This window comes from Lytechinus pictus, unplaced genomic scaffold, assembly GCF_037042905.1.
Source record: "Lytechinus pictus isolate F3 Inbred unplaced genomic scaffold, Lp3.0 scaffold_19, whole genome shotgun sequence".
In the NCBI taxonomy this organism is placed as follows: domain Eukaryota; kingdom Metazoa; phylum Echinodermata; class Echinoidea; order Temnopleuroida; family Toxopneustidae; genus Lytechinus; species Lytechinus pictus.
This window is the reverse complement of record NW_026974140.1, coordinates 8,771,104-8,789,284: the sequence shown is the minus strand read 5'-3', so window position 1 is coordinate 8,789,284 and position 18,181 is coordinate 8,771,104. Positions and strand designations below refer to the sequence as shown.

The 18,181-nt window shown below is 36.9% G+C and overlaps 1 protein-coding gene across 1 annotated transcript in view; it reads left to right on the top strand.

The window, feature by feature from the left end:
• LOC129260697 (syntaxin-binding protein 4-like) overlaps positions 1-18,181 on the top strand; it is a 48,068-nt gene that overhangs the window by 18,183 nt on the left and 11,704 nt on the right. Inside the window, exons 8-19 of the mRNA XM_064114138.1 lie at positions 849-936; positions 2,706-2,835; positions 3,823-3,929; positions 5,111-5,550; positions 6,349-6,456; positions 7,028-7,236; positions 8,800-8,896; positions 9,247-9,377; positions 11,175-11,300; positions 13,197-13,262; positions 16,367-16,555; positions 17,715-17,840. Coding sequence (XP_063970208.1) covers positions 849-936; positions 2,706-2,835; positions 3,823-3,929; positions 5,111-5,550; positions 6,349-6,456; positions 7,028-7,236; positions 8,800-8,896; positions 9,247-9,377; positions 11,175-11,300; positions 13,197-13,262; positions 16,367-16,555; positions 17,715-17,840 — 1,817 coding nt within the window. The remainder of the gene's footprint in view (positions 1-848; positions 937-2,705; positions 2,836-3,822; positions 3,930-5,110; positions 5,551-6,348; positions 6,457-7,027; positions 7,237-8,799; positions 8,897-9,246; positions 9,378-11,174; positions 11,301-13,196; positions 13,263-16,366; positions 16,556-17,714; positions 17,841-18,181) is intronic.

Here is an 18,181-nt window from a genome sequence, read left to right as displayed (position 1 = left end):
TTATGATTTTTTAAGGGGGGGGGGGGGTCCCAATGCTTATTTTTTTCCCTCTATTTTAAAATAGAATAGTTTTATTAGCAGAAAATCATCTACTAAACAAAAAAAAGGAAATGCTCCGTACCATACTAGGAATATTAGTTGTTACAAATGGAAATGTTATGGTTATTGTGGTATTAATTTGAAATTGGTGTTATTTTGTGAAGAGTTGAACACTCTTTATCATTCCAGAGAGTAGACATCATGATGTATCATATATGTACAGTATATTAAGTCGACATAAGCAAAATCCACTATGTGAAGCTTCGTTCTTGACCTGAGGGCCATTTCATGAAACTATTTGTAAATTATTAATGATTTTATCCATGACTGTTGACTTTTTCTTGTGCTAGATGATCCCTACGTAGCTGAAAAGCATGTATGAACATGTTTTAATCATTTGTAAAATTGCTCATAACTTTATGAACCGCCTTGTGAAACATCACCCGGGTGCTGTTCAAAGTGAAAGTGGTATATTTGCTTTACCTGTATTGCTTTTTATGGGGGCGTCGTGGTCTAGTGGTTACGACTCTCGTCTTTCAATCAGAGGGACGTGGATTTGAATCCCAGCCATGGCGTATTTTCCTTCAGCAAGAAATTTACCCACATTGTGCTGCACTTGACCCAGGTGAGGTGAATGGGTGCCCGGTAGGATTTATTCCTTGAATGCTTTTTGCGCCTATATTGCGGCTCAGCTAAAGCCGAGGTTATAATATGATACCAAGTATCAAGCGCAGTAGAGTATATGCAATTATAGTAGCTGCGCTATATAAATGGACCATATTATTATATTATTATTATTATTATTTTAGATCCAGGCTTATCATCTCAGGGCTCCTCACCGACATCAAGTGTGGAATCATTCTCATCTGCCGACCAGTCAGACAATGATGGCAGAAGGTATGTATTCCTTTAAAAACTATCAAATTCAAATTAGATTTCTTGCAACATAGAGGCCCTTATTTTCAAAGAGGTTTCTATTGTACTATGGTACAAAGCTATGTAATATGCAAATTGTATTATCATGTTTCATTCAAGTATAAATTTAGCGCTCTTTGCCAATAGCGCACATCTATAATTTGACCTTTCTTTTTTTATGTGATGAAATAAGTGTAATTATGTATGAGAAATCTTCATAATTCATGGTTTGTACCATGGTACAATTGAAACTGCTTTTGAAAATATGGACCATTTACTTTAGTCTTGTTTTTGTCTCACCTGCATAGCAGAGTGAGACTATAGGCGCCGCTTTTCCGACGGCGACGGCGGCGGCGGCGTCAACACCAAATCTTAACCTGAGGTTAAGTTTTTGAAATGACAGCATAACTTAGAAAGTATATGGACCTAGTTGATGAAACTTGGCCATAAGGTTAATCAAGTATTACTGAACATCCTGCCTGAGTTTCATGTCACATGACCAAGGTCAAAGGTCATTTAGGGTCAATGAACTTAGACCATGTTGGGGGAATCAACATCAAAATCTTAACCTAAGGTTAAGTTTTTGAAATGTCATCATAAATTAGAAAATATATGGACCTAGTTCATGAAACTTATACATAAGGTTAATCAAGTATCACTGAACATCCTGCATGAGTTTCACGACACATGACCAAGGTCAAAGGTCATTTAGGGTCAATGAACTTTGGCCGAATTGGGGGTATCTGTTGAATTACCATCATAACTTTGAAAGTTTATGGATCTGATTCATGAAACTTGGACATAATAGTAATCAAGTATTACTGAACATCCTGTGCAAGTTTCAGGTCACATGATCAAGGTCAAAGGTCATTTAGGGTCAATGAACTTTGGCCAAATTGGGGTATTTGTTGAATTACAGCCATAAATTTGAAAGTGTGTTGGTCTAGTTCATAAAACTTGGACATAAGAGTAATCAAGTATCACTGAACATCCAGTGCGAGTTTCAGGTCACATGATCAAGGTCAAAGGTCATTTAAGGTCAAAGAACTTTGGCCACGTTGGGGGTATTTGTTGAATTGCCATCATATCTCTATAAGTGTATTGGTCTAATTCATAAAACGTGGAAATACGAGTAACCAAGTATCACTGAACATCTTGTGCGAGTTATAGTAGTTTTCAAAATCAGCACTGCTGCTATATTGAATCGCGTGATGCAGGTGAGACGGCCAGAGGCATTCCACTTGTTAATAAATTAATTTTGCGTTCGGATCCTTTTTCATGCCATGTTGAAGACCCCTTTTAAGAATATCTCTTTTTGATTTTGTGTGAATGTATCGTGTCAATTCAACTGATATCCATCAGAGTTGTTATTTCTACTGATTTCATTTTGTCTCGCCTGCATAGCAGAAGTGAGACAGAGTCACCACTTTTCATGTGACGGATAGTGGTGGTGTCACAAGTATCAGATCTTAACCAAAGATAAATCCTTGAAATGTCATCATATCAATAAAAAGTGATAAATGGTTATCAACTGTCACTGATCATTTGCCATGAATTTCAGGTCACATAGTCAAGGTTGAAAGTCATTTGGGATTCTCCTGGTTCCATTTTGTTTCACCTTTATTGAGTCGACAAAATAACAAAGTAATGAAAAAGACCGTAATTTAAGACCAAATGACCTATTCATTATTTATTTATTCATTTATTTATTCATTCATTTATTTATTTATTTAATTATTTTATTTTTTTAGGAGAGGTGTTCTCCACATCATAGTGAGTAAGGTATCTGGTCTTGGTCTTCACCTGTATGGAGGTAGTGATAATCAAGAAGGACCAGGAATCTTTATAGACAGAATCATGGAAGGAGGGGATTGCTATAGGGTAAGCCTATAAACATCTCTTCAACAACTTAGCCCTGCGCACATTTTATGATTCGTTGCGATCCGAATTTCATAGAAATTGTAATAACATTTTGATATGAACTTTCCATCCAAAAAATCTTAGCAATCAGAGTTCAGAATCATGGTAGGACTACCGAAATTGAAATTCAGTCTAGTTTGAACCTCCCTGTATGATTAAAAGTAAATTCGAATCCAAATCATAATGACGTCATCATCGGGGTCTTGAAGCTGATTTGGACTTTATTCCGACCACAGGACTTGATGCAAAGTGATATGATTTCATAATTCCTATCATTATGCCGAACTTAATAATTTTACTTCTTGGAACTTTCACATTTAATGCAAACTACGATTTATTAAAAAAAATTAGGGCTTAAGTTGAAGGGTACTCCCCTTGGGGGGGGGGGGGTGGCACACAAATATATATTGGTGGTACGGGGACGTGCCGCTTTGATGACCCCCTTTTTAGACTTAATTTTCAGTTCCCTAGACACTCCGAATGACAGAAGTTCCGTTCAGATGCCTTGCGCCCCGCTCTCGAGACCCGTGTTATGGAACATCTTAGTTCCCAAGCCCTGTCTAAATTGTCCGGCGCGAGCATCGCAAAGCTTGTGGCTGCACGCACAGCTTCATATTTCCTCTATACCACGGTGCCATGCACAGCGCTAACGTGCACCACCGTATACCTAGTAGTACTGTCCGGGATCCCGCTCCGTAGACCCTGTTTTTCACACCGCCCGGTATATTTTTAGTTCCCAAGGCCCAGAATTTTACCCTTGTAGTCAGTTCCTTAGATCCCCATATCAGGGCTTCGTGAGGCACACCCCCATCAAAAGACAATTGCAAATTTTGGCCTGTCCGCTGCAACAGATAGATGGCGCACCATATTGTGAATCCATCAAATCTCAGGTGTGCTGTGAATGCATGGTTTAGAATTATGGGTTGGTGGTTTGACTTTTATTTACAGGATGGACGAGTACGGGTCCAGGACGAGTTGGTAGCCATCAACGATCAACCATTATCAGGTATGACCTTGAAAGATGCCCAGGCTGTTGTTACAAGGATCAGTATGAGGTAAGTGTTTATTTCAGTTTTTGATGTATATACGGTTTATATACGGTATATTTATCTCACACGGTAAAAATACAGATTTTTTGTCAAAATACTGATTTTGGGGGATAAGAATACTGAAAATGCAAAATACAACTTGGCAGCTCTGGGTTATTATAGTGTATTCTAGGCCTATAATGGTTCTAGAATTATGGTTAATTATCCCCCCTCACTTTTATTGACTTCCGTCATTGATCTTGGCTTGCTTCTTGTTAAATCTGTTTGGCACACTATACATGAAGAAAAGAAATAGTGCCATTGTTAAAACAACAACTTTGGACCAGAGTTTAGAATACAGCCTTTGTATTTAAAACACACATATCTTGTTTTACTGTTTTTGAATATTTTTTTTTAAATTCAATTTTCAAAGTAAATTGCCATTTTTTAATGGTTGGCCATAGAACATAATCCAGTAGCATTCACTTGGTGAAAATGATGTTAATATGTCTAAATTTCTCCTGTTCAGTATGTTAAGTGGCTTAACATTATAGTTTTTCTATGGGATCAAACAATTGTCCTTGGATTAAAGGAGAATGAAACTCTTGGAGCAAGTTAGCTTTTGTGAAAGCAGAAAAATCAAAGAATAAGATCAACAAAACTTTGAGTAAAATAGGACTAGCAATAAAAGAGTTATGAGCATTTGAATGTCGAGATCACTAATGCTATGGAGATCCTCCCATTGGCAATGCGACCAAGATCTGTGATGTCACACACGTACAACTCTCCCATTCGGACACTGAAAATATACCCCAAAACATCTCTTTTTGCTCATTCTAATCATATGACAAACGATTCATCAATGATATAATGTTGTGAAACATCTGTACTTGTCATCTCATAAAGAAAACACCTAACCTTGTGATAGACTCTATAAAAGTGAGAATATAAGTGAAATAAGTACTAAAGTAATGAGGGAGTTGTACGTGTGTGATATCACAGATCTTGGTCGCATTGCCGATGGGAGGATCTACATGGCACTAGTGATCTCAATATTCAAATGCTCATAACTTTCTTATTATTCATTCAATCTTCCTCAAACTTTCAACAATATGTTTCTTTGATTTTTCTCTTTGATATGGATTCAGCTAGTTTCAAGGGTTTCATTCTCCTTTAAGCTGTCGTTTTGTCTCTTTTTTTCTTTGCAGGTCTGATTTGAATTCAGTGAGTCTATCCTACATTCCAAGTATCAGAACACCAGTCAACAAAGACCGCGACCACACCCCTAGCTCACACCCATCGGGCGTCAGCAACTCCCTCAGCTCCCCCTATCAGTCCCCCCATCCCCACTCTCACCATTCATCCCCACAACCTGGTGGTATGCTCCATTGTAATGTCATAGGTCAAAGGACACTTCCCCATCTCCCCTCTCCCGCACACCACTCTCCACATGCTAGTAATGTCCCTCATCCCCATGTGCAAGGTCACACCCCCGTGCCACAGTCGAATCATCCTCAGCAGTCTGTTAATACCAGTCACTCATTGGATTCTACCATCACACCAAGAGGGGGGTTAACTGAGAGGAGGTCCCCTGCTGTAGGTCAACCTGCTCCCTCAACTCTATTGGAGATGAACCCTAGGCCACAGGGTAGGCATGTACACATGTACAGATGTAGTTTTTGTTAATCCTGGCTCACACCATTACGTTCAATTGAGGATTGTCCGAATGCAGACAATTGCAGCAAAAGGCAACACAACGTCATCAAAACGAGTTGATACAAGGTCAATATGCAGTCCAACACAGATATCTTGTGTTCTAGCTTGGTAGTTTTTTCAAACATCTGTTACGAAACACAACCAAAATCTAAAGAAGCAAATGCGAGCAATAGCGAATGGCTTACGCAGACATTAACACAATTTTGGTGCTGGATTGAGCTCGGTTAGTGCTAGATTTAGCTCGACTTACCTTGATCTTGCACGCACACCTCGCTTTACTGTGTGATAGCAAGCAAACGTTTTGCTGCATTGTATGCTGAGAACTGGTGTTTTCGGCTAACAGCAATACACAGTTCAAAACGAAAAGGTGCAAGCCAGGCTTAAAGCGGAAGAAGAAATATTAATTGTCCATTAACTTTAATTTGGGCCAACCTGGTACCATGGTGAACTTTGAAATGTTCACTAAAAGATTGAACATAAACTGCATTTATTTCGAGTTAGATTATTCAATCTCTGTGCTTTAAAATGCACATTTTAATCTCATCATTTAAAATATAAAAATGAATTTTGGTCTCCTTAAAGATGAAGTACTGTAGAGAATTTGATCTTAAAATGTAATCATTGTGAAGAACAGTGAGTTTAAGAAATTTGATTAGATATGGGGTTTGCATATAATTTTGTAAGATGAATGTGAAGATGATTGGAAGAATCCCAACTAATTTTTTACCAGGTAACCAAGGTCAGATGCTTCCACCCTCCGCCCTCCCTCCTCACCTTCAACCGGGCACATACATGGAACCGAAGATGACCTCCACACCAGAGGGAGTAACTACGAATGGTAAAATAGCTGTAGTAATGAAAATGCGAATATGCTGTAATGTCATGTAAATAAAAAAGTTTGAGAAAGAAAATTCCTTTATGATATTTTTATGTAATAAAATTTTCTTGTCTATATTTTGCCATTTTGATTACAATAACCTTCAAAGATAAATGAATGTGCTGTAGTTGCAATAAACACTGATTTCATGAGAAAGTCTGTAAAACTGAGGTTTATTGTCACTATATCATTGTAGATCTAGATCTGGTATTGTTAAATGAAATGAATTTTGTAAAATCATGAAATCTAAGCTGAAAAAAAAATGATCACACTTAAGATCACCAACATACATGTAGATAAGATGTGGGAGAGTATGTTGTTATGTTTTGGAAATGACCCGATATCTTGCTGGAATTCCATGCTTATTTTTCTATTATCTTTGTAATTACATGATTTCTTCTAGATTCGTTTGCACATATTTTGTTATTTATACATACAGATACTTTGGTAGTCATTTTATTGGATTCTGTACAAACTCATCTTGAAACCGTTACAACAACTGGCATTTATTTTAAAATTCATTGTATCCCAGGTGTCTCTGACAGGAGAACGTCGGTGCCCCTACCCCCTGGGGGCGACCCCTCCCCAGTGCTCCCTCCGTACAACCTTAGCCACTATACCAACCAACCAATCAGCTTCTCTGCATCCTCATCCCCCGCCCATAGTCCAGTGCCCCGCCCCCGCAGCAGACGGCTGTCCATCGATCCCCAGGTCAGGCTGAAGATTGATAAACTTCAGGTGGTAAGTAAAATGACTTTGAATAATTTTTTTTTCCAAACAAGTGCACACATGGTTACCAAGGATGCGTGTAGCATTTTCACTTCTTGTTGTAGGATAAAAGTGCACTGTTGATTAGATAATAATAATTAGTAATTATACTTACTTATAGTGCTTTACACTTACTTTATCAGAAGTCTCTAAGCGCTCTACAATGCAGCATAATTACCCTTAATTTAGCAGAGCAGCTGTTATGCGCACTACGTTTCAAGGAATAAATTCCTACCAGGTACCCATTCACCTCACCTGGGTTGAGTTCAGCACAATTACTGTGGATAAATTTCATGCTGAAGGAAAACACGCCATTGCTGAGAATTGAATCTATGTCACTTCGATTGAAAGACAAAGAGTCTTGCACACTAGACCGTGATGTCCCCACACAGATGCCTTGCTCAGGCAGAAGTGCCATGTCTGTGGATCGAAGCCCAGACTTTCATATGTCTAGTCAGGCATCTTAGACCACTCAGCCACAGCACCTCCTTTACTTGGTCTACAAGCAGTTGGTCTTCTCAGATAGTCTAATACCTCATAGACCAATCACATGATTTATTTAGTCTAATTGTTGTTTGATCTACTCTGAACTTGGCATAAAATCCACTTTGTCTAATTCTCATTTGGTCTGTTGCCTAGATGGTCTAATTTCTACTTTGTCTACTTAATATTTGATTCATAAATGGCTCATCTAACCGTATAGGCTAATTGTGTAAGACCAAGTGGATTTTCAAACAATGTGGCCCGTATTCTGAACTCAGGTTTCATAAAGTTAGACCTTGGTCTAACTTTGTGCTAAAATTATGGGAAGCCATACATGTCAAAATTTGTTCACATGGTACGTTTTTTATGTTTACTGCGCTCTTTCCTAATTCTGAAATGGTGAAAACAATTATCCTTCCCAGACAGTTAAGAATGATTTGAGAGTCAAATGAGCTAATACATTGAACCTCTTCTCTTAGAGAATCATGTCACAGTTGGCTTTCCATAGTTAAACCATAACTTTAGAAGAGAGCTTGAATTAAAACCGACTTCAGAATATGGGCCTATGGTTATAGTATAACTGGAAATAAGACAAAAGTGGTAAATGGGTTAAATGACAATGAGACCAGCTAGTTAGTAGGAGAAGCAGATGTAGAATGAAAGTGCGATAACTCAGTCGGTAGAGCGGGGGTTCCGTATTCCGGTGACCCTGGTTTGATTCCCAGTTGGTGCGCTAGTGCCCTTTGGTATTAAGACATTTTAATCCTCATTACCTCATTACCAGGTCCCTTGGAGAGGACCTTAAGCTGTTGGTCCTCTGGTTGCCTGCTTACAAGCATTCATGCTTTCTTAGCAATCAGGTAAAAAATCACTACCAAAGCTCAAGAGAAGAAAAAAGGCCTCAAATATACTTGCCAATGCAGGAATTTGCCAGGATATTTAAATAAATATATTCAAACATTTATTTTGCCATCTTTTTTCTCAAAATGTATGGAAAGGTAAATGCATCAGTAACTTTATTGGATTTGATAACAAAACTTAATGTTCCTTTAGGCCCTGGAATATCTTGGGATCCATCCTAGTCCTAGTGAAAACCAGGAACTAATGAGAAGACTGAGTATAGACCAGAGTGGTATGGTCCCATATGGAGGTAAGAATGTTCTTCCGTTGTTTTATATTAGTCATTGTGGCAACGATGTGCATATATTCTATTTTATTTGTTACAAGCCCCCTGTTCCTGCCCCCACCCCCGATAAACGAACCATTTTTGGGTTTTGGACAAACATCTTTTGTAGATGTACATGTATATGCAAATTGCATCTTTCCGAATAACGACTGTATACCATATATACTGTACCGTGTATGCAGTATATGTACTCCATGGAATTGCGCTTATGTATTTCAGATTTATTCACGCTTTCTGTGATTGCATTTGTAATTGCCTTACATTTTGTTTTCATAATTCCTTGGTAATTAATTTAATTGTTTTTTTTATGACAGAGTTTGTTGCTGTTGCTAAGCAACTGTTCAACATGAAGATTGATGATAGTAATGTAGGATCAGCGTCAATGAGTCATGGTGGATATGATGTCACAGATTTCTCTGCTCCTCCTCCATTCCAACACAGAAAGGTAAGGACCTCACTCTTAACCTGTTCAACATATCATTTCATTATAAAGGAGTTACTTTTGTCTGTGCATCTTTCATTTCATATGCATTTCAGGAACTTTGAATAGGGAAGCTACATTTTAAGGCCTTTTCATACATTGCCTGCAATTTTGTATTATATTTGGCTCAGATTTTTAAAATGAATACATGTTTCTGTGTATGCATGGCAGGTGTAAATTTTGTGGTTGTTAACATGTCTTCTTTTTATAGAATCCTGCAGATATGTGTATGTGAAGACAAGAATGTCTTTCTCAGAGACTATTTTAATGGTAGTCCCATATTGCTGTATGGAATGTGCATACTGTATAAACATAGGTATCCGCAAAATACGTATAAGCCTACAAGATTAGATCCTTTCTTCTACTCTACAACTCAAGGGGCCTCTATGTCAAATGAAATTATTTTCTGTGCATATTTTTACAAATGAATCAGGCTCCATTTCAATAAAGAAAAGATACATGTAAGGACTCACACCCTCGAAGGGTCTCCCGTTCTTCGCCATATCATTAAAGTCTTTTCTGGGTCCCTTAATAAAGTATTGTATAATTATGAAATATATCATTATCGTTTATAGAAGTTTTATCCATTTAGTATTCCATATAACTGTATAATGTATTCTATCATTTACTGATTCATATATTTTCTGGTTGACCCAACCCTACAAGCATACTGCTTCCATGGGCATCCAATTTTCCTAATATGTATATATAAAACAAAGTATTTTGCATTTATTTTAAAGTATGATGCGTCATTTGTATAATGTCTCATTTCTATACTTTGTAATGTTTGTATATTCTTGATTTTGCATGTTTTTAATGGAAAATAAATGAATTAAATTCAATAATTAAATAAACCTTAAAGGGGAATCTAGCCTTGGCCATAAAATGTTGTGTTGGGAAGGAGAAAAATAAATTAAACAGAATGGTGAAAGTTTAAAAGAAATCGGACAAGCAATAAGAAAGTTATAGCTGCTTTAAAATTGAGATCACTAATAGTATGTACATTTCAAATTGGCAACTGTGTAAGTAAATCATGACAAGGGGCAAGGACAATTTTCCCATAGGCCATGTACTTTATTATCAGGGATTTGTGGTTTTCTCCAAAGTATCCATTCCCCTGGGGCAGTAATCTAAATATAACCCAGGTAGTATATTGTTTAATGTCCTCATATAAGAAAAATATAATTTGAAGTAAAACTTTTGGGGAAAATGACATCTTAGCCATAATATGTATTGGAGTACATGGAAGAGTAGTCCTTACCTTACATCACTATGACATCCCATATGCGGCCATTTTGAAGTCTCCATGAGTATAGTGATTACGAATATTTACAACTTTTAAAAATTCATAACTTTCTTGTTGTTTGTCCAATATTGTTCAAACTCTCACCTATCAACTTGTCTGATTTTTCTTTTTCTTATAAAAACAAGTTTTATTTGGGTTGGATTCCCCTTTAACATGGAGCGTAGTGACTGATCTTAGGATCGATTTTCATGATAGATTGTACATTGTAGTCAGTGCAGTCAAAGGTAAACTTAATCATAATTAATCTATGATTAATTGCAAAGTTTGTGTTATGGGGCGCTGATGTGCTCTCTACATTGCTTTTGTATATGTTGTAAAATCTCGAGGACCGATGAAACTTCAGTGTTAATGCATGTGCAGAAGTTTAATTGTCTATTTCACTGTCATCTTTGGTCAAAGAAAAGCTCCTTATTTACTATGTTATTATTACCTACAAATCTTGGTTTATTTTCCAGCTACCCAGCCCCCCTCCTCCCGTACCACCCCTACCAGTGGTAGCTCCGGCTCCTGGTTATTATGCAGAGATGGAGAATCTTCGGAAGCAGAGAGATGATGCCATAGAAGAGGCAGAGAAACTGCAGGTTTGTCAAGATCTTTTTGTTTCTGTTAACTTTCCTACCCTATTCCTTCCCTTGCTATTCTTTAGAAAGAAATAAAGATAACATCATTTCCAATGCAGAAATAATTTCTTTATCCATAACTGAAGATAAGGACCTCAATTGTGAACTGTTCTTGTGTTAATGAGATATCTGATGATTTTCTTGGATTTCAACAAAACCGGGCTGAATTTCCTATGACCCTATTTTGACAAAAGAAAAAGTGACGGCACCATAAAAATTAATCTTTTTACTATGATTGTTCAGGTTTGGCTAATTTCAGAACAATTTTGCTATTTCTTAACAAATTTGCTAAAATTGATATTAATTTTGTGCAAATTTCTATTCAAATGACAAGTCCTTGGGATGGACATGGCCTTTAAATGTATTTCTTTAATTCCAGCTGATAAAATATCTTAAAGGACAAGTTCACCCCAACAAAAAGTTGATTTGAATAAAAAGAGAAAAATCAAACAAGCATAATGCTGAAAATTTCATCAAAATCGGATGTAAAATAAGGAAGTTACGACGTTTTCAGTTTCGCTTAATTTCACAAAACAGTTATATTCACATCCTGGTCGGTATGCAAATGAGGGGACTGATAACGTCACCCACTCACTATTTCTTTTGTATTTTATTATATGAAATATTCTTATTTGCTCCTCATTGTCCTGTGAAACAGTTTTCTCCTCACTGAGCATGTGGAATTACCATTATTTTAGCATTTTATGGTTCAGTCAAATTGGTCCTTATTATCAAATCTGTAAAAAATGAAATATTGTATAATTCAAACAATAAAATACAAAAGAAATAGTGAGTGAGGGACATCATCACCTATCTCATTTGCATATCACTGTGTTGTGCATATAACTGTTTTGTGAAAAATAAGTGAAACTTTAAAATGTCATAACTTTTTTATTTTACATCTGATTATGATGAAATTTTCAGCATTACGCTTGATTGATTTTTCTCTATTGATTCAAATCAACATTTTTTTGGTGTGGACTTGACCTTTAACCCTAAAATGGCCGGGGGGGGGTTGAATCAACCCCCCCCTCAACATTTTCTGCGATCATTCCGCCGCGCGAATTTTTTTGACCGCGCCACTCGCAGAGTTTATACTTATAAATCTCGCGCATCTTTTGAGACCAAATTTACAGCGCCCGTGTACGCGGTTCCGAAATTACGCAACATTTTGTAAGTGCATGTCAGACCAAAAATTGCTCCAAAACGTGATTTTGTGTACAAAGTCGATGCAAATTGAGTTTTCTCATCTTATTCATAAAGATATGATTATTTTTACTTTAAACAGCTGAAAGCAATTGATTTTAGCATAATTTTGCTTCAAAAAGATTGTGCAATAAATCTGGTGAAAAAAACAAAGAAAAACAAAAGGTTGAAAAACAAAGAAATACATAGGAAATTCATAAAACAATAAAATACATAAGAAATTGATTTCCAAACCGAAGTTTATTTTAATTGCCATTGTTAAAAATGCTACAAAGAATATTTTTACCAAAAATTAGCATTCTAGGAGCTTTATTAAGTGAATTAGAGCAAAAAGTATGATTTATGCATAAATTAGCATAATTAATTCATATAAAATAAAATCTCATTATTTTGGAAAATTTTACCATACAGCCTTGTAGATTACATCGCACACTACCAGCGAGCAAATTTTTGCGGCACTCGCGCAATCGGCGGCCGAGATCTCAGGGGGGGGGTTGAATCAACCCCCCCTCCCCCCCCGGCCACAGAACAGCCAAAAAAGCCCGGCCTAGTTAGGGTTAAATAACCTTGCTAACTTGCTTACACTCCCACTTCTGAATATATAGCTTGACTGACTTTAGTTTGATGTTCTCGTTCTTACCATATACACAGCTTCTGGTGCTGGAGAAGGAAAGATCATTTTCTGCTGTGGAGGAGGAGCTTCAAAGAATAAGAAAGGTTTGTGACTAGAGCAGCGTTATCACTTCTGGGGCTCGTTGTAGAAAGAGCTGCGTTCAAAAGCAAGTCAAGAAGTCAAGCGAAAGTCCCTAATACGCCTATTTCATTGTGTTTGATTTTTGGAGTTGTGATTGATTGTAACTCTTTGGCAATGGGCCCTGGAAGTTGGTGTCCTTTGGTACTACAAAGTTTAGTGATTGATCGAATGAATAATCATACAGTTGATTGTATGCTTGGTTGCACATAATGATCAATGTTATCATGTGTACATCATCCCTTTGAAAAAGTGCGGAAAGGTTTGTGTAACACAACTCTAAAAAGTTAAATGCCTGAATTAAAGAGACTGATAGAAGTACTAAGTAATAGAGACATTATTTCCTCTCGGGCCGGGTCGAATGTACCGACCCACTAGTGCTGCCAGTCACCAGAGCAATTTTTCTGCAAAATGAAGAATTACCCTACCACCAAGGGAAAAATAACATTGGGGCTCGAGCTATTTCGCCCATGATATACTCAAAAGAGCACTGAAAAATCCTATCCACTGCAGTGTTGAAGCTTATCCAATTTTGCAGATTTATGCAGTAGGTTATGAAAAGTAGCCCTTGAAAAATTAGAATAAGAAAAGATACAAGAGAACATTTATAGATTATTGACCCAGTTGGTATTGTCTCTTGTTTGATGACCTTGTCTTCTCCCTTCAATTTTATTCTTATAGATATTAAAATTCTGGGGAAAGATGAAATTTGACCTCTGCAAGGGATTGCTCTTCAACTGCCCTCATATTAAAAATTCAACAAACATCCCAAATTATTTGATCTACAGTGTTAGTGTAGTCCCATACATGTTTATCTGTGGTATGCTCTGGACATTTCGAGTGAAGAATAAAATGAATTTGGTGCCATTTTTAAAAATGATACTCATTCTTTGCAGCAAACACCATGTTCCCATCTCACAAAGAGCTGCAATTGATCCGATCAACCACAACTATAGAAAGCCAGCAATGTCATCAAAGCACGATTGTTCAATATACTTTCTCACTAGGCCTATGATGTACATGTATATTCATGCAGTCATCGTTTTCTTGAAAATTCAGTGTGCTTCTCTTTGTTTACAAATGGCATTGATGGTTGAGGTTGATTAGATCAATGTTAACTCTTTGTAAGACAGGCCCAAGTCATAGGTGAATTCAAACATCATTTAGGATCACTGTGAGACAATTTCTTCCATTTTTGTCTCACCTGCATAGCAGAGTGAGACTTGAGTCGCCGCTTTTCCGACAGCGGCGGCGGCGTCAACATCAAATCTTAACCGAAGGTTAAGTTTTTGTCTCACCTGCATAGCAGAGTGAGACTATAGGCGCCGCTTTTCCGACGGCGACGGCGACGGCGGCGTCAACACCAAATCTTAACCTGAGGTTAAGTTTTTGAAATGACAGCATAACTTAGAAAGTATATGGACCTAGTTCATGAAACTTGGCCATAAGGTTAATCAAGTATTACTGAACATCCTGCCTGAGTTTCATGTCACATGACCAAGGTCAAAGGTCATTTAGGGTCAATGAACTTAGACCATGTTGGGGGAATCAACATCAAAATCTTAACCTAAGGTTAAGTTTTTGAAATGTCATCATAACTTAGAAAATATATGGACCTAGTTCATGAAACTTATACATAAGGTTAATCAAGTATCACTGAACATCCTGCATGAGTTTCACATCACATGACCAAGGTCAAAGGTCATTTAGGGTCAATGAACTTTGGCCGAATTGGGGGTATCTGTTGAATTACCATCATAACTTTGAAAGTTTATGGATCTGATTCATGAAACTTAGACATAATAGTAATCAAGTATTACTAAACATCCTGTGCAAGTTTCAGGTCATATGATCAAGGTCAAAGGTCATTTAGGGTCAATGAACTTTGGCCAAATTGGGGTATTTGTTGAATTACAGCCATAAATTTGAAAGTGTGTTGGTCTAGTTCATAAAACTTGGACATAATAGTAATCAAGTATCACTGAACATCCTGTGCGAGTTTCAGGTCACATGATCAAGGTCAAAGGTCATGTAAGGTCAAAGAACTTTGGCCACGTTGGGGGTATTTGTTGAATTGCCATCATATCTCTATAAGTGTATTGGTCTAGTTCATAAAACGTGGAAATAAGAGTAACCAAGTATCACTGAACATCTTGTGCGAGTTATAGTAGTTTTCAAAATCAGCACTGCTGCTATATTGAATCGCGTGATGCAGGTGAGACGGCCAGAGGCATTCCACTTGTTTAAATGACAGCATAACTTCGAAAGGATATGGACCTAGTTCATGAAACTTGGCCATAAGTGTAATCAAGTACTACTGAACATCCTGCCTGAGTTTCAAGTCACATGACCAAGGTCAAAGGTCATTTAGGGTCAATGAACTTTGACCAAGTTGGGGGTATTTGTTGAATTACCATCATAACTTTGAAAGTTTATGGATATGATTCATATAACTTGGACATAAGAGTAATCAAGTATCACTGAACATCCTGCGCGAGTTTCAGGTCACATGACCAAGGTCAAAGGTCATTTATGGTCGATGAACTTTGGCCATGTTGGGGGTATCTGACCAAGTTCAAAGGTCAATGAACTTTGGCCATGTTGGGGGAATTGTTGAATAACCATCATAACTCCGAAAGTGTATGGATCTAGTTCATAAAACTTGGACATAAGAGTAATCAAGTATCACTGAACATCTCATGCGAGTTTCAGGTCACATAACCAAAGTCAAAGGTCATTTAAGGTCAATGAACTTTGGCCATTTTGGAAGTAATTATCAAATTGCTGTCATAATTTTCAAAGTTTATAGATAAAGTTTATAAAATGTGGATATAGGGGTAATCAAGTATCACTGACAAGTCTTAGGTCGCATGATCAAGGTCAAATGTCATTTGTTGTCATTGTATGTATCATTATATGAATTAATAATTATGTTATAGTAGTTTTCAAAGTCAGCACTGCTACTATATTGAATCGCGTGATGCAGGTGAGACTGCCAGAGGCGCTCCACTTGTTCAAATGCACAACCAGAACTAAATTTTTTATTGTAATTTAATGTATCCGTCTGCAGCAAGCACAGAGTGCTATCCATGAGAGCAAAGCCCTGAAATCAAGGGTTCATCTGGCAGAAGTGGCCCAACAGGAAGCACGGAATATGGAGCTCGATTACGAGGAGGTCGTTGTCATGCTGGAAGATGAACTCAACAAGCTAAGGTCAAAGGTCAAGAAAATGCCCAGAAATATGCCACCAGAACCAGTGGTAAGTTATGCAGTATTTGTGTTCTATGGTTCTTTAAAATAATGCTTTAATTTCAATAAATTTGATAAATGAAGATGTTTTACAGGCTAGCAGTCTGAATTATTCAACACTCCATTTCGTTGACGATCAGCCATTCATTAAGTCTTTTATTAACGATGTGATAGCTGCAGCAAATCCAAATATTGTATTGAATAAACTGGGGGGCGTTTCATCAAAGTTGTCAGCACTGACTAAATGGTCTGTGCTGACTATTTCAGTGAAATCCTTGGTTTTGATTGGCTAAGAAGCACTGGCCTCTGACTGTTGCTATGGTAACTGTCGGAGAAAGACAACTTGTCAGTGCTGACAACTTTCATGAAACAGACCCCAGAACTTTATTATTCCTTGAACATTTTCTTTGATTCAGGTTTCAACTCAAAGTGCATATATTGAACTTTTTTAAACATGTTATTTTCTTTTTGAACTTTAGATACAATCTACAAAGTGACTTTTTTGTATCTTTCAAGTTGTCTTTGCTCACTCATGTAGTAATGAATATTCATATAAGTAGTTTCAGATGAAAGAGAAGACTCTAAGTATGTCATTTGTCTATTAATTTGTGATTAAATTATGATAACCTACTGAGAATTCTTGGTTCCATTATCAAGTATCCATTTTGTATTAAATTTTCAGTGTTATGCTTGCTTGATCTTTCTCTATTTATTCAATTCAATTTATTCAACCATAAAAATATGTGTATACTTATCATACAGTGTACATAATTATGCAATAAATAGTACAAAATATGGCTAGGACCATAAAAAAGCAAACTGCATGTAGAGAATGGCCCCAAGCAAGAGCATTGACAAAATTTACAATAAGAAACAGAAAACTAACAAAACACAAATAAACTTTATCAGCAGATATAAATGCAAACACATAAACACACACACAGGCACACACAAACCCTGGTAATTTTATAGATTTTCCATTAAGCAGGCCCTATACATTTTTTTAAAAACGGGATACAGTTGACCAATCTTTTAGGGAAGTTGGGAGTTGATTCCATTTTTTTTTATACCAACTAAAGCTAGTGAATTTAAAGAAGAAGAAAGTGTCACTTTCGAAACATGATGGAATAAACCTTTAAAAGAAAAGTTTTTTTATCTATCCTACCTAGCCTTTTGGACCCAGTGTGAGGGAGCTTCAGAATCGGTTAGCAGTGCTTGGTTGTGAGCTGAGAAAAGTACAGGCCAGCAAGAGAACCTATGAAGTGGCCACTGAAAAATTACTCCAGTTTGCTGAAGTAAGAAACTTTTATATTGCTAATTGAAGCATTAGAACAACTTATCTGATGCAGTTACTTATTGAACTTCTAATAATTGTACACAACACATGCATGTTCAACAAAAAAATCAGAAGCTACAGTATTAACTTATGAAGTAGCCACTGAAAAACTACTCCAGTTTGCTGAAGTAAGGAACTAATATTTTACTAAATAGGTTCATTATTGCGGAATGAAATAATCGCTAGAGGGTATTCATTTGTCTTGCAATCTACTATGGTCAACAAGGAAATTCGTGATCACTCTCGCAAAAAGTGTTCACTAGCTTTCTAGGAAATTCGTGATCACTCTCGCAAAAAGTG